The sequence below is a fragment of the Pleurodeles waltl genome, chromosome 4_2 (assembly GCF_031143425.1).
Source record: "Pleurodeles waltl isolate 20211129_DDA chromosome 4_2, aPleWal1.hap1.20221129, whole genome shotgun sequence".
In the NCBI taxonomy this organism is placed as follows: domain Eukaryota; kingdom Metazoa; phylum Chordata; class Amphibia; order Caudata; family Salamandridae; genus Pleurodeles; species Pleurodeles waltl.
Genome location: NC_090443.1, coordinates 1019327570 through 1019344064, shown reverse-complemented (window position 1 = coordinate 1019344064; position 16495 = coordinate 1019327570). Strand labels below are relative to the sequence as shown.

Below are 16495 nucleotides of genomic sequence, written 5' to 3'. Positions count from 1 at the left end.
GGGCTTGGATTGGGTCGGGGCAAGCGTACTCACGTGCTGGCCCACTGTTATTGGTTGGTCGATGTCAGACTCTTGTTCGGATTCGGACACCCGAACGGAGACGGCGGTGTGGATCATCTCCTCCTCTTCTGCGTCGAGGCGCTCGGTGCTTCTGGACGCCATCTCTAATCTTCGCGCTCTTTGGTCTCTTAGAATCTTTTTCGAGTGGAAGCATCCACAAGCTTCGCAGGTATCCTCTCGATGATCCGGAGATAAACACAGGTTACAAACCAGATGTTGATCCGTGTAGAGATACTTGGCGTGGCACCGAGGGCAGAATCTAAATGGGGTCTGGTCCATGAGGCTTCGACAATACTTTTGGTCTTGCCGACCAGGCCCAAGTTGGGCGCGGGTGCCCCGAAAGGCAAGTAGAGATCTGTATCCGCCGGTACCAAGGTGTCGATGATGGATGATACGCGATCGAAAACAATACTGACGAATTTAGATGGTTTGTAAGAATTTTCCGATTCGAACAACCGGAGTGAAGAGGAACACGTCCGAACCCGATGGCAGAAAGAAAACAATCTAAGATGGAGTCGATGCCCATGCGCAATGGAGCTGAAAAGGAGGAGTCACTCGGTCCGTGACTCGAAAAGACTTCTTCGAAGAAAAACTACTTGTAACACTCCGAGCCCAACACTAGATGGCAGGACCTGTGCATAGCATGTGTATCTGCAGCTACACATGCCATCGAACACATATTTACATGAGAAAGTACCACAACTGCTACAGGCTTCCGGGGACGAGGGAGGGAGCATGTGAATCAGCAGCACTACATGCCACAAACAGATGTACACTGGGTAAGTGACATTTTCCGCTCAATGGCATGTGTAGCTGCAGATACACATGCTTTGCATAGACTGAAAAGCAGTCCCCCTCCTAAAGTAAGCGGTGGCTAGCCTGTAGGAGTTGGAGCAGTTTGAAATTGTGTTTTAAGCACTGCTTGAACAGCATTTGCTTGTTGGCGAGACAACACATCCATACAATAGTGTTTTGTTAATGTGTGTGGTGTAGACGAAGTGGCTGCTTTGCATATGTCTGCTATTGGTATATTTCCTAAAAATGCCATTGGAGCTCCTTTCTTTCTAGTAGAATGTGCTTTAGGAGTTACTAATAGTTGCCTTTTAGCTTTAAGATAGCAAGTTTGAATATACTTCACTATCCATCTGGCTAATCCTTGTTTGGAAATGGGATTACCTTTATGAGGATCTTGAAAAGCCACAAAAAGTTGTTTAGATTTTCTAAAATCTTTTGTTCTGTCTATATAGTACATAAGAGCTCTTCTGAGATCAAGAGTGTGGAGAGCTCTTTCAGCAACTGAATCTGGCTGTGGAAAGAAGACTGGCAATTCCACTGACTGATTGATGTGAAATGGTGAGACCACTTTGGGTAGAAATTTTGGCTTTGTCCTAAGTACTATTTTGTGTTTGTGAACTTGGAAGAAGGGTCCTTCTAAAGTGAATGCTTGAATTTCACTTACTCTCCTTAAGGAAGTAATTGCTACCAGGAAAGTAACTTTCCATGAGAGAAATTGAAGTGCACAAGAATACATGGGTTTAAATGGTGGACCCATAAGCCTTGTGAGCACAATGTTAAGATTCCAGACTGGAGCTGGTGGAGCTCTAGGTGGAATAACTCTTTTAAGGCCTTCCATAAAAGCTTTTATGACAGGAATTCCAAACAGAGAGGTATACTGTCTGTTTTGGAGGTAGGCTGATATTGCTGTTAAGTGAATTTTAATAGATGATTATGCAAGATTTGCTTTTTGTAAGTAAAGCAAATAGCATACAATATCCTGTACGGATGCTTTAAGTGGATCGATGTTTTTGGGTTGACAGTAATATACAAAACGTTTCCATTTAGCTGCATGGCACTGCCTGGTTGTAGGTTTATGTGCTTCCTTTAGAATGTCCATACATTCTGATGGAAGCTGTAAATATCCAAACTCTATGACCTCAGGAGCCAAATCACCAGGTCGAGCATACTGGGATAGGGATGCCTGATTTGACCTTTGTTTTGAGTCAACAAGTGTGGTCTGTTTGGGAGCTTGTGATGTGGTACTACAAATAGATCCAATAGTGTTGTGTACCAGTGTTGAGGTGCCCATGTCGGAGTTATGAGTTTCATAGTGAGGGAAGTGTGACAGATTTTGTTGACCAGAAATGGAATTAGTGGGAGAGGGGGAAAAGCGTAAGCAAATATCCCTGACCAATTGATCCATAGAGCATTGCCCTTGGATTGAGGGTGTGGGTACCTGGATGCGAAGTTTGGGCATTTTGCGTTTTCGGTTGTTGCAAAGAGGTCTATGTTTCATGTTCCCCACATGTGAAAGTACTGTTGAATTACTTGTGGGTGAATCTCCCATTCCTGTATTTGTTGCTGTGTCCTGCTTAAGAGGTCCGCTCGTTGGTTGTGTGTCCCTGGTATATACTCTGCTAATGGTTGAATGTGATTGTGAATTGCCCACTTCCAAATTGCCTGTGCTAGAAGGGACAATTGAGATGAGTGTGCCCCCCCTGTTTCTGCATGTAGTCTTGTTTTTGTAACAAAGGGTGTGAGAAAGTAGCCTCTTTCTAGCCTTTGTGACCTATATCTATGTGTTCCCTGTGGGGTGCCTAACTGTCTCACTGAGGCTCTGCTATCCAGAACCTCAGTGGTTATGCTCTCTCATTTCTTTCCAAATTGTCACTAACAGGCTAGTGACCAATTTCACCAATTCACATTGGCATACTGGAACACCCTTATAATTCCCTAGTATATGGTACTGAGGTACCCAGGGTATTGGGGTTCCAGGAGATCCCTATGGGCTGCAGCATTTCTTTTGCCACCCATAGGGAGCTCTGACAATTCTTACACAGGCCTGCCACTGCAGCCTGAGTGAAATAATGTCCACGTTATTTCACAGCCATTTTCCACTGCACTTAAGTAACTTATAAGTCACCTATATGTCTAACCTTTACCTGGTAAAGGTTAGGTGCAAAGTTACTTATTGTGTGGGCACCCTGGCACTAGCCAAGGTGCCCCCACATTGTTCAGGGCAAATTCCCCGGACTTTGTGAGTGCGGGGACACCATTACACGCGTGCACTACACATAGGTCACTACCTATGTGTAGCTTCACAATGGTAACTCTGAATATGGCCATGTAACATGTCTATGATCATGGAATTGCCCCCTCTATGCCATCCTGGCATAGTTGGCACAATCCCATGATCCCACTGGTCTGTAGCACAGACCCTGGTACTGCCAAACTGCCTTTTCAGGGGTTTCACTGCAGCTGCTGCCAACCCCTCAGACAGGTTTCTGCCCTCCTGGGGTCCAGCCAGGCTTGGCCCAGGATGGCAGAACAAAGGACTTCCTCAGAGAGAGGGTGTTACACCCTCTCCCTTTGGAAAAAGGTGTTAAGGCAGGGGAGGAGTAGCCTCCCCCAGCCTCTGGAAATGCTTTCATGGGCACAGATGGTGCCCATTTCTGCATAAGCCAGTCTACACCGGTTCAGGGACCCCTCAGCCCTGCTCTGGCGCGAAACTGGACAAAGGAAAGGGGAGTGACCACTCCCCTGACCTGCACCTCCCCTGGGAGGTGCCCAGAGCTCCTCCAGTGTGCTCCAGACCTCTGCCATCTTGGAAACAGAGGTGCTGCTGGCACACTGGACTGCTCTGAGTGGCCAGGGCCAGCAGGTGACGTCAGAGACTCCTTCTGATAGGCTCCTTCAGGTGTTGCTAGCCTATCCTCTCTCCTAGGTAGCCAAACCCTCTTTTCTGGCTATTTAGGGTCTCTGCTTTGGGGAATTCCTTAGATAACGAATGCAAGAGCTCATCAGAGTTCCTCTGCATCTCTCTCTTCACCTTCTGCCAAGGAATCGACTGCTGACCACGCTGGAAGCCTGCAAAACTGCAACAAAGTAGCGAAGACGACTACTGCAACTCTGTAACGCTGATCCTACCGCCTTCTCAACTGTTTTCCTGGTGGTGCATGCTGTGGGGGTAGTCTGCCTCCTCTCTGCACTAGAAGCTCCGAAGAAATCGCCCATGGGTCGACGGAATCTTCCCCCTGCTACCGCAGGCCCCAAAGAACTGCATCACCGGTCCCCTGGGTCTCCTCTCAGCACGACGAGCGAGGTCCCTTGAATCCAGCAACTCTGTCCAAGTGACTCCCACAGTCCAGTAACTCTTCAGTCCAAGTTTGGTGGAGGTAAGTCCTTGCCTCCCCACGGCAGACTGCATTGCTGGGAACCGCGTCTTTTACAGCTACTCCGGCCTCTGTGCACTTCCGGCGGAAATCCTTTGTGCACAGCCAAGCCTGGGTCCACGGCACTCTAACCTGCATTGCACGACTTTCTAAGTTGTCCTCCGGCGGCGTGGGACTCCTTTGTGCAACTTCGGGTGAGCACCGTTTCACTCCTCTTCGTAGTGCCTGTTCCGGCACTTCTGCGGGTGCTGCCTGCTTCTGAGAGGGCTCCTTGTCTTGCTCGACGCCCCCTCTGTCCCCAGACGCAATTGGCGACATCCTGGTCCCTCCTGGGCCACAGCAGCATTCAAAAACCCTAACCGCACGATTTGCAGCTAGCAAGGCTTGTTGGCGGTCTTTCTTTGGAGTATATGGTTTGTGTTGCCCCTATCCCTATGTGTCCCCATTGCATTCTATTGTAACTATACATTATTTGCACTGTTTTCTAAGACTATACTGCATATTTTTGGTATTGTGTACATATATCTTGTGTATATTTGCTATCCTCATACTGAGGGTACACGCTGAGATACTTTGGCATATTGTCATGAAAATAAAGTACCTTTAGTTTTAGTATATCTGTGTATTGTGTTTTCTTATGATATTGTGCAAGTGATACTAGTGGTAATATACTGATTGAGAGGTCTGAGATCGAGGATTGGTTTGAGAGTGCCATCCTTTTTGGTATGAGGAAGTATAGCGAATATACTTGTGTTCCTTGTTGATTGATGGGTACTGCCTCTTTGCACCTTTGAGTAGAAGAGATTCTACCTCTTGTTTTAGCAGAACATTGTGTTCCAGAGAAAGCCTGTGTGAACAAGGGGGAATGTTTGGTGGAGTGGAGATGAGTTCTAGACAATAACCATTGTGGATAATTGACAGTTGCCAAAGACGGTGGAAATGTTGTAGTCTTCCTCCCACAGGAGATGTGTGCTGTGTGCGGATGCAGAGAAAGGCACTGCTTTGATGAGGTGGAGGCGCCTCTTGTGGCAGTGGATTTACCCCTACCTCTGAATTGGAACCCCTGAAAGATCCCCTGGAATAATATTGTTGTCCGTGTTTTTGTTGGGACTTTGAGGCCTCTGATGTTTGCAGTTTAAAACCTGATCTGAACAGGGGTCTTACAAAAAGTGCCCCGAAAAGGTGTTGTGTAAAGGGCACCCATGGCCTTTGCTGTATCGAAGTCCTTTTTTAATTATTCAATGGTGGTATCCGCCTCAGGTCCAAATGGTTGTTATTTATTGAATGGCATATTAAGGACCGCTTGCTGTATCTCAGGTTTGAATCCTGAGGACCGCAACCAAGCAAGCCTTCTGATCATTCCACTAGTATTAATTCCCCTAGCTGCAGTGTCAACTGTGTCTAGTGCAGATCTAATTTGATTGTTGGCAATAGTCTGTCCTTCTGCCAGTACCGGCTGTGCCCTTTTTCGGTGTTCTTTAGGGAGATATTGAAGGAACTCCTGCATTTTGTCCCAATGGGCCCTGTCATACGTGGCTAAAAGAGCTTGGGAGTTGGCAATCCTCCACTGATTTGCAGCTTGAGTTGCCACTCTTTTGCCTGCTGCATTGAATTTGCGGCTTTCTTTATCAGGGGAGGAGCATCCCCTGTGGACTGACTATTTGCCCTTTTCCTAGCTGCACTGACCATGATGGAATCAGGTGGCAATTGTTGTGATATAAAAATTGGATCTGATGGTGCAGCTTTATATTTCTTATCCACCCTAGGTGTTAGTACCCTAGCCTTGCCGGCTCTTTAAAAATGTTAGCATGTTTTAATATGCCTGGAAGCATCTGCAAAAATTGGTACTGCTTATGTGTAGAGGATAGGGTGTTGAATAGGAAATCATCCTCGATGGGCTCAGAGTGCAGCTGCACATTGTGGTATGTGGCTGCTCTAGCAATGACCTGATTATAGGCCGTGGTGTCTTCAGGTGGAGATGGCCTTGTGGGATAAAGATCAGGATCATTAGATGGAATTGGGTCAGAGTTGTACATATCCCATGGGTCCACATTATAAGGATTGTCACCCATATAATCCCTGTGTGAGGAGACAGGAGTTTGTGCAGAAAACTGTGTGGGTGAAGGTGGTGGTGGTGGAGTGTCAGGTGGTCCAGAAGTAGGAAGGAAAGGTAAATGCGGTGGAAAAGGCTGATGCACTGTCTTTGGCCTCGCTGGTTTCTCCCTTATGATCTGGAGAGAGGCAGAGGTTGCACACCGAGTGTTGTTCGGGGTATGGGAACTTGGCTTGGAACCAAGGGCAGAATCGAAATGGAGTTCGATCCATGCGCCTGTGACGCAGTAGGCCCGAGAAGGGCGCGGGCGCCCAATAGGGCGTTTAATCAATCCCGACCCTACAATCGGATCAAGTGTAGTGAGAAAATGCGTTCGAAAACAATACCAATGCTGACAGAAAAGATAGAGAAGTTCACATAGTACCGAACCGAGATCTACCGGAGCAACAGGGAACACGTCCGAACCCGATGGCGGAAAGAAAACAGTCTAACAAAGGACAAGATGCACATGCACACTATCACCAAGAAGAGGAGTCACTTGACCTTGTGACTCTAAAAATCTTCTTAGAAGAAAAACAACTTGTAACAGTACAAGCCCAACACTAGATAGCAAACTTATGCAAAGAATGTGTATCTGCAGCTACTAATGCCATCAAACATATATATATATATATATATATATATATATATATATATATATATATAAATAAATATATACACACACACATATGTATACATATATATATATTACCTAGTGGCAATTATTTACTTGCCTATATCTTTGGTGCCGGTTAAAAAAATCTTCACAGAACTTTCCAAAAAACAATTGACTGTCACATCAGCTAGTTTCTGAAAAGATTCAGGGTGATCCATCAAGCGGGAGCTGAGAAAAAGGGGGGTTAAAAAAGGTGCGTTTCCCATGTTAATTCCCACAGGGATTTTGAACAGGAATAGTGCCCAAACCACTGGACAGAATTACACCAAATGTGGCAGGAAGGTAGTTCTCAGTCCTGAAAGTGCCCTTTTTGTTATTTGGTGTAAATATGTTCAGTAGTGTTCAAAATATTTAGGAAAAAAACAAATTTGTATTTATAGAGCTGTGAAGGCTCCGCGAACTCTCTCGGTCTCGTACTGAGATCTGACTGGCTGCCAACACTTCAATAAGAAAGTGATGCCATCTTGGGATTCAGCTTCAGCCGAGTCTCGAAAAAAAGGGGCCAGGGTAGGGACACCCTGACCCCTTAGCTCTGGTGCTAGGGTCCCAGAAGGACACCGTCCTCCCCCCCCCAAACAAAAAAATTAAAAAAACAAAAACAAGCGCAGGCTTCCGTGCTTGTTTAACGCCAATCCCTGGGTGGGCCAGGTCCCGCAGGCACTCAGATTTTGAATGCGGGGGGTGGGACTGCCCGACCCCTCCCCCCCAACATGCAGCTCCAGAGGCCACCATCTCCCCGGGTCATATTGTGAAAAAGAAATTTGGGGGGCCACCCGGCCCCCCCGCAGCCCTAGGGACCACCACCTCCCCAGAACAGATTGTGAAAATGAAATGCGGGGGACCGTCCTGGCCCCCTCCGCAGACCTGGAGACCGCCACCTAACCGGGCCACAATGTGCAAAGAAATGCGGGGAGGGTAGCGCCCGCTCCCCGGGGCAGATTGTGAAAAATTAATGCGGGGTGCAGCCCAGCACTCCCCCACCCCTCACACCCCCACCCTCACCCTCACGCAGCCCAAGGGACTGCCACCTCCCCAGGGCACGATGTGCACAGAGTGGGATGGAAGAGAGAGAGACAGGCATTGCAATGGTCTCTCCATGCAATGTCTTCAAATAGTAAGACTAGCAAGATGTTTGGTACCAATGTTATACTTACATTGGGATGCAGAGCAGAACAGAGTCACTGGTCAAGGTCTTGTGCTGTCACTCACTAGGCTGAAGGTCCTCCTGCCCCGCACAGCCTTGGGTCGTGTGTGGCAGTGGTTGGATTAACCTCTAGTAATAAAAATAACTTTGCATTTAAAAAAACATAGAAATTCACTGAAAAAAACAAAGGTTACAGGGATGTTATAGTTAGTAAAAAAGAATTTAAAAAACAGAGAAATTCACCTGTTATAGTTAGAGATATCTCAAGTAACTATAACTCGTGCCCTAAGGTAACTATGACTCACGTCCTCACCATGCACTGCTAATTACTCCACAAATTACTGCACTCATGACACCTTTGATAACATCATTGATAATATCAATGTAATATTTGCAGTAACATTTTTGACGAAAAACTGTGTATGGCGGGGGCGCGAGTTATAGTTACCTTAGGGCACGAGTTATAGTGACTTGAGATAACTCTAACTAAAATAGGTGAATTTCTATTGTTTTGTATGTTTAAAATGTGAGCCTAAATATAACATCCCTTTAACCTTTGGTTTTTTAAGTTAAATAAATCCAATCTTCCAATATTTAGGAGATTGTGTTTCATTGCATACTTGTTATGGCTTCCGTACCTGTAGTCTTGTGAGATGTTCTATGTGAGCCACAGCCGGAAGCTTAGCATGTCGGCATCTAATGCAAGCCCATATGATTCTCTTCCCAATTCTCCTCTACCGCTGCGGTGTCCTCCAGTTGATCATTTGTTTACTGAGGTGAACGGCAGGAGACTATTGAGGGTGAAAGCACTCGCATTATTCCATGATACCCCTACAGAGGCGTAGAAGGAGGATGTCCCATGACTGATGAAGACTGTGGCTGCTCACAGCACAGTTGTTCACAATGGGGGATTCATTTTAGATTTCACTATATTACTACACTACTTGATTTACTTGGTGATGGATGAGGAATGGGAGTTTGAACAGCGCTGTGAAGAATTTGGCGTTGGAACTTGATATCCGAAGATTTCTGATGACGACAACAGTATATTTTGCTTTTTACATCAATGACCATATTAAGTTTATTTCCAACCAATTGTGTGCATACTCAATGGACTGGAGGTCAGAATTTCTCTGTTTTTTGTTATTTAATACATGAAACATGCCTCAAGGCTTCATGAAGCCAAATGCTCACCGTTTGCCTTGTCACTGGTTGATCTTCAGATTCTGATGTTGGCAAACTAGATCCTTCTCCCTGGCTTCCATCACCTGAGGCATCAGAAGTCTGGTCTGAGTTGTTCCTTGATCTCTGTGGAGAAAAATAATACTTGAGATTTTGAAAGATACAGAACCCAACATCTAGAACTATTCACAATCAGCCACGTTACTGATGGATTGAGTCTCTATGTTTAGTACTTCTAGTTACAATGTGAGTCAACTGAAGCTGGGTTAGGAAACGGAATACCGTCGGAGTCTAGAGTGGTTTTAATTCATTTAGGATCCGCTCTTCATTTTGCGTGACATTTATCACTAGGGCAGGACACGGTAGAAAGTGTGTTTACTCTTATTGCTCTATAGGCTGTGTACACCTAACATCATGCTGCGTCTTCGTCCATGACCATCACTGCGTACAGTGAAATCTGCCGGGAGAGATCTGAGCACACTCCTTGGTCAGGGGTCTTGGCTAAGCCTGTTTCAACCCACTGGAATTCAACCCACTTCATAAGCCTGGCTCTCAAGAGATATTCATCTATGGAAATGCAAATGCAGCTGTCCTGTGCCAGCATTCACTTTCCAAAGCCCAAGCTAGACTGTTCTGGAGCACCAGATGCCACCAGCTACTCTTGCATATGGTGATGATGCAGAGCAGCTAGGGAAGAATGTCAGGAGTACCTTTGAGGATGTGATCCACTCCTAACAATTCCCTGTCCGAAGACCACAGAAACAATGTGAGCTTGCTATGCTCTGCTCGGTGCTCACACATCTGCAGCATTACTGGCTGAAAGGAGACCCCTGGATGTTGAGGTATCCGGATGGTCCAGTGGCCAGGTTATTGTGGGTTGACTTCATGCAAGGTTTTCAGATTCCATACAATGTGCTACTCAAGGGCAGTTAGGTAGAGAATTAAGGATGCATGGAGAAGCCCAGGGAGAGGGCAGAAAAACAAGACTAACAAGTTACGTTGCAGAATGATAGGCCATTTAGCAAAACACCAATTAAAAGGCCTCATTGTATTGACACTGGCAATAGCTCCTAAGAAAACATTGCACGAGTTTTGTTTAATTCATCACCTTTCTTGGCCTGAAGAGGCATCAGTAAATTACTTTATTGGCCAATTAAAATGACATACACCAGCATTGGCACAGCCATAGAATGGGAGATTGCCGGTCCAGCCAGGTGACATTCAGCTCCTGGGGATTAAATTTCGAGGATTCCACTACATGGACAGGTCCATGTCAAGTAGGTGATCGTGGCCTGTGCGATCTTTGAGAAATTCAGAACCTGTGCGAAGTGGGTTGAGAGACAGTGTCCATGTCTGAGCAGGGGCTGCATTCCCTCAACACTTTGTGATGGTTGGCAGAGGCGCCACAGGCTGAGGAAAATGCTAGAACCGGTGGCGGAAACATGGAGTGTAACAACAGAAGAAATTACAGAATGGACGCCTACTAGCTTGACTTTTCTAGGCACAGAGCTAGACTCTTTTTAGATGGTGTTATGACTCTTGGGAGGAAACATTAACTGGCTTGAAATGATTGTTAAAGACACTGATAAGGAAGAAGAAATGTGAGTTGATGAAACTGCTAAAAGTGCTAGGACACTTAACTTTCGTTCGTGGAGTGCTGACCCTGGTTAGGGAATTTTTTCAGGCAACTGACAATTGCCATGAGAGGTGCAACAAAACCACTCGACAGAATACGAAGGACAGACAGAATCAAACATGACTTGACAATGTGGATGCATTTTGTGTAACACTATACCAGATTGACATTATGACTGCAAAACAACCCTTGACATAGGCAGTTGAGATCTTTTCAGATGCATCTGGCGCTGGTGTATTCAGAGTGTACGGCGGTGGCAATGGTATGCTGAAAGGTGACCACAGGAGTGGAGGAAAAAGGCTATACCATGGCCTTCCTAGAATTCTTCACATGGTGCTTGGTGTGCATTTGTGGGATCAGGTGTTCCGAAACTATAAAGTGACATTTCTGATTGATAACCAAGCGGTTAACAGGATGACAACAAATAATTAATATGTGTTGAGGTGGTGTGCTGGAGTTCAGTGACGTGTTTGGAAGGTAACATCTTGTTCCGAACCAGCCATATTGTGGAATTGGAAAAAGGGGTGGGTGACACTTTGTCTCGTTCACAGTGGGTGAGGCTCTGTGGTTTAGACCGTGAAGCAGATGCAAGACACCTCACAGTTGCAGAGGATTTGTGAAAGATCGGGATATGAGAGTGATGTATCTGGAGGAATCTGTGTTGGTGAAATTGACAAGGACATAGAGGATAGTCCATGGAAAAGGTTAGGGCAGTGAGGTTGAGGAAATTGGAAGATAAATATATTGAGAAGCCGGGTGAGGTTCAGATGCTCTTCCACCTGGAAGAGCATGCTGTTTGGGGCATTGTTTTTTTTTTTTTAGGGCATTTAAAGTATCGGAACTGGTGGAGACAAGATGTGAACAAGGATTGAAGATGAGGCATGTCACTTGGAGTGCACAGGGGTTAGGCCTTCGTTTGGAGAGCAGTAAGACATCAGGAGAGTAGAGGGAATGCAGTATTGCTGAGAAGGTTGGGCGAGCAAGAGGTTTTCCGGGTTTACTGACTGAGTCGGTTTTTCAAGACACAAACGTGGGGCAAAGGTTTTGGACAAGCAGGTGGGGGAGATGAGATGATGGCTAAAGCATGCAGGGATAATGAGTTGGATTCTGTGACACAGGAGAGGTGCAGTGACTCAAGACTAATGCTGCCGCTTGGAGATGAGTGCCAGTACTAGTGTCAGGTGAGATGGAGGAACGTTGTATGTCGGGATATGTGAGGCAGGGATATGTAGGGATTTGAGGCAGGCTTAACAGTGTGCTTTCATCTCACAGGCGTGGAGAGGAGAAAAGTAGAAAGAAGGAATGAGCTGGTTCTGACGCAAGCAAAGGCAAACATTCGCGATTCCGATGAGGATGCCTGGGTCTGGTTGATTCAGCACTTTATACCTACTTCCGAGTATTGGGTTGCCACCATTTGACAGGGCAAGGCTTGCAGCAAGCAAAGTCCAGGTGCTGTAGCAGGATAAGTTAAAGTCATTTGTCTCCTTGAGACTTCAGAAAACAGGAGACCAGTCAACTAGCCTTTGGAGTCACTCTGGGTTCTGGATTGTATAGACGCAGGTCCAGTCCTTCTCACTCCCAGGCAAGAAGGCAGCAGGCAGCAGTTCAGCACAGCAAAGCAGGAGTCTAGCAGAGTAGCAGTTCAGCAAAGTGGCGGTTCTTGAAGAAGCCCAGCAGTCCTTCTTCTTGACAGAGTATACACATGTGCAGAAGTGAACTGAGCTGGTGGTGTCAGAGGTCCAGTACTTATACCCAGTTGTGCCTTTGAAGTGGGTGAGACTTCAAAGAAAGTTATTTGAAGGGCACAGAGGTCCTCTCTTCCTGTCCCGACTCTAGACTCACTACAGGGGGGTTTACAGCCCTCTGTGTGGGCACAGGACACTGCCTATACTGTGTGTGTCAGCCCCTCTCTCCCATCCTGCCCAGGGTTGTCCTTTAGGTTGTGGATGGCCCATCAGTCACACCTAAGATCCCTTTGTGTGTGGCTGTCTACAAGAAATGGACAGGCCCAACTGTCACCCCACCCCAGACGTGGATTGGAGACAGGCAGCGGGCACTAGATGTCTAAAGTAAGAACATGCAACCTTATTAAAAGTGTCATTTTCAGAACTGCAGTTTAAAATCTGACTTAACCAGAAGTTGTGATTTTTAAATTGTGAGTCCAGAGACACCAAACTTGATAAACTCATTGCTTCCAGATTGTGAATTACACTTATAAAACATAATTAGGTAATCTGAATGCTATCCTATGGGTGGGATAGGCTTTGCTGTAGTGAAAAACAAATTTGGGAGTTTTTCACTACCAGGACATACAAAACTTAAAAGTAAATGCCCTGACTTTTTCACTATTTTGCACCCTGCACTCTGGATTGTCCGGGGCCTATTTTAGGGGTGACGTACATACATGAAAGGGGAAGGTTTGGGCCTGGCAAAAGGGGTATTTTGCCAGGGCACCATGGCAATGTAAAATTGCACACACTGGCTCTGCAATGACCTGAGGCATGGTTAAAGAACTACTTAACTGGGTGTCACATTCAGTGCTGCAGGCACAAAAATAGCATTTAATTTACATGTCCTTGGCACATGTAGTGTACTTTACGAGGGACTTATGAGTACACTAACAATGCCAATTGAGTTTAAGCCAATGTTACCATGATTTAGGGGAGAGAGCACAAGCACTTTAGCACTGGTTAGCAGTGGTAAAATGCACAGAGTCTGAAAGCCAGCAGAAACAAGGTCAGAAAAGTTGAGGAGGTAAGCAAAATGTTTGGGGGAAAACCACACTAAGGCTATCAGGTCTAACAATAACTGAGACAAAAATATGCAACGGAATGTGTTTTATTGAACCAGAAACAACAAGAGGAATTCATAATCCTTCTACTGCAGACAGCACATCAGACCCAAAAGACATTGAAACCAGATCCCCCATCCAAAGTTTATAACGAGAAACAAAGGTGTGAGGACTCAACCACGTTGCAACCGCACATATGTCCTTCAAAGAGAAGCCTTTAACAGAGACCCAAGAGGAAGAGACCCATCTAGTAGAACTCCCCTTCAAGACCATAGGCAGATAGATACTTGTGTTCTGGTAAGCTAAGGAAATTACAGTTTTTAGCCACTTACTCAAGGTGGACACTGTAAGACTTAGACAAGCCAAAGAAATGAACAGAAAGTCCACCTTGTGGAGAGAAGCTTTCCAAAACGATAATCAGAGGCACGACCAAGTCCAAGGAATGCCAGAGAACTTTCTGTTCTGAAGTAGTAGAAGGATAGAAAGAAGGCAGAATAAGGTCCTGAGTTACGTGAAAAGAGGAAGAGACCTTTGGAGGGAAAGAGGAATCTGGCTGCAGAACCACTTTATCTGGAAAGATCTTCAGAAAGGGCTTCTGACATAAAAGCGCCCTTATTTCCCCCATCCTCCGTCGTCAGGAAATGGCCACCACAGAAAAAAGCTTTTCAAGGTGAGAAATGTTAAAGCAACTGAAGAAAGAGGCTCAAAAGGAGCTTCTTGGAGGAAGAACAAAACCAGAGGAAGGTCCCAAGGGTGAACAGGAGCATAGACCACTGACCTCAGCAAATGGAAATGTTGCTCAACCGTGAATTAACCTTGAAAAAACAACAGACAGGAGGTGTTTGGCAAAACAGGCACAGTTCATTTAATTAAACATTTTGGCTGGGAGAACAGTTACAGAACCGGTGTCTGAGGACTGTCTCAAGGTACAGTTGATTTGCAGTGTTTTATACATTTCTCTGGGTACCATAAACAATTACAACATTCCTTGTTGAGTAATGAATGCAAGCAGTTGTCTTGGAGTCATAAATAAGGTTCTGATGCAGGTAGACCTCGATCTTGCATGGACACAATGTGGAACAGTGGGTAGGTGTCCAGATGTCCAGTCTGAGGGGCATGTGATCCTTGTGTTTTGCTGTACATGCTGTGCTCTGATGCCATCTGACTATATGGTGTGTTGGGACTGTGTGCACCCCTCTGGCCAAGTCAGTTTTATTACAGGGGGGGCAGAAACCTCTAGGGCACCAGGGATCTTTTTTCTTTTTTTTTTCTATTTGTTTTGTTTTTTGTTTTTTTTAGGTGGGGAGCGACCCCTTAGGCAAGGGTCGCTCCCCTAGGGGGCAAATTATATTTAGGCCATTTCTGCCCCCCTTGGGGCTAGATTGGCCTATTTTGATGGGGCCAATCTGCCCCCAAGGGGGGCAGAAACCACTAGACACCAGGGAGTTTTTTTTGTTTTCGTAAATTTCACGCAAAGGGGAGCAGGGATTTTTTGTTTTTTTTTGTTTTACAGATGGGGAGCGACCCCTTGGACAAGGGTCGCTCCCCTGGAGGGGAAAATTGTATTTAGGCCATTCAGATCGGACGTTTTTTGCTACGCCAATCTGCCCCCAAGGAGGGCAGAAACCACTAGGCGCCGGGGATTTTATTTTTGGCGCAAATGTCATGCAGGGGGAGCGACCCCGTAGGCAAGGGTCACTACCGGGGGGTGGAGGGGTTGGAGGGGCAAATTTATTTTAGGCCATTTCTGCCCCCCCCTGGGGGCAAATCGGCCTATTATTAGGCCGATCTGCCCCCAGGGGGGGCAGAAACCTTTAGGCACCAGGGCAATTTATTTTTTGTGGTTTTTTTTAGAGATGGGGAGCGACCCATTAGGCAAGGGTCGCTCCCCTGGGGGGCAACTTGTATTTAGACCATTTCTGCCCCCCTTGGGGGCAGATTGGCCGATTTTAGGTAAATCTGCCCCCAAGGGGGCAGAAACCACTAGGCACCGGGGATTTCTTTTTTGGTGCCAATGTCACGCAGGGGGAGCAACCCATTAGGCAAGGGTCGCTCCCCTGGGGGGCAAATTGTATTTAGACCATTTCTGCCCCCCTTGGGGCAGATTAGCCGATTTTGGGTCAATCTGCCCCCAAGGGGGCAGAAACCACTAGGCACCGGGGATTTGTTTTTTGGCGCCAATGTCACGCAGGGGGAGCGACCCCATAGGCAAGGGTCGCTCCCGGGGGGTAAATTTACCCCCCCCCCCCACACCCCCGTGGGGCCAGCTGAGCTAGAGGCCAAAATCCACAGGTAGGCACTTTGCAAAAAACACCTCTGTTTTCTGTGAAAAAATGTGTTGTGTCCACGTTGTGTTTTGGGCCATTTCCTTTCATGGCCGCTAGGCCTACACACAGAAGTGAGGTACCATTTTTATCGAGAGTCTTAGGGGAACGCTGGGTGGAAGGAAATTTGTGGCTCCTCTCAGATTCCAGAACTTTCTGTCACGGAAATGAGAGGAAAAGCTGTTTTTTTGGCCAAATTGTGATGTTTGCAAAGGATTCTGGGTAACAGAACCTGGTCAGAGCCCCGCAAGTCACCCCATCTTGGATTCCCCTGGGTCTCTAGTTTTCAGAAATGCATAGGTTTGGTAGGTTTCCATAGGTGCCAGCTGAGCTAGAGGCCAAAATCTACAGGTAGGCACTTTGCAAAAAACACCTCTGTTTTTTTTAAAACAATGTGATGTGTCCACGTTGCGTTTTGGGG

At 46.3% G+C, this 16495-nt stretch overlaps 1 protein-coding gene across 2 annotated transcripts in view; it reads right to left on the bottom strand.

Moving 5' to 3' along the window:
- LOC138293602 (serine-rich adhesin for platelets-like) overlaps positions 1-16495 on the bottom strand; it is a 620895-nt gene that overhangs the window by 285206 nt on the left and 319194 nt on the right. For both annotated transcript variants that reach the window (XM_069232871.1, XM_069232872.1), the window contains one exon: positions 9336-9449. In XM_069232871.1, the coding sequence (XP_069088972.1) occupies positions 9336-9449 (114 nt within the window). The remainder of the gene's footprint in view (positions 1-9335; positions 9450-16495) is intronic.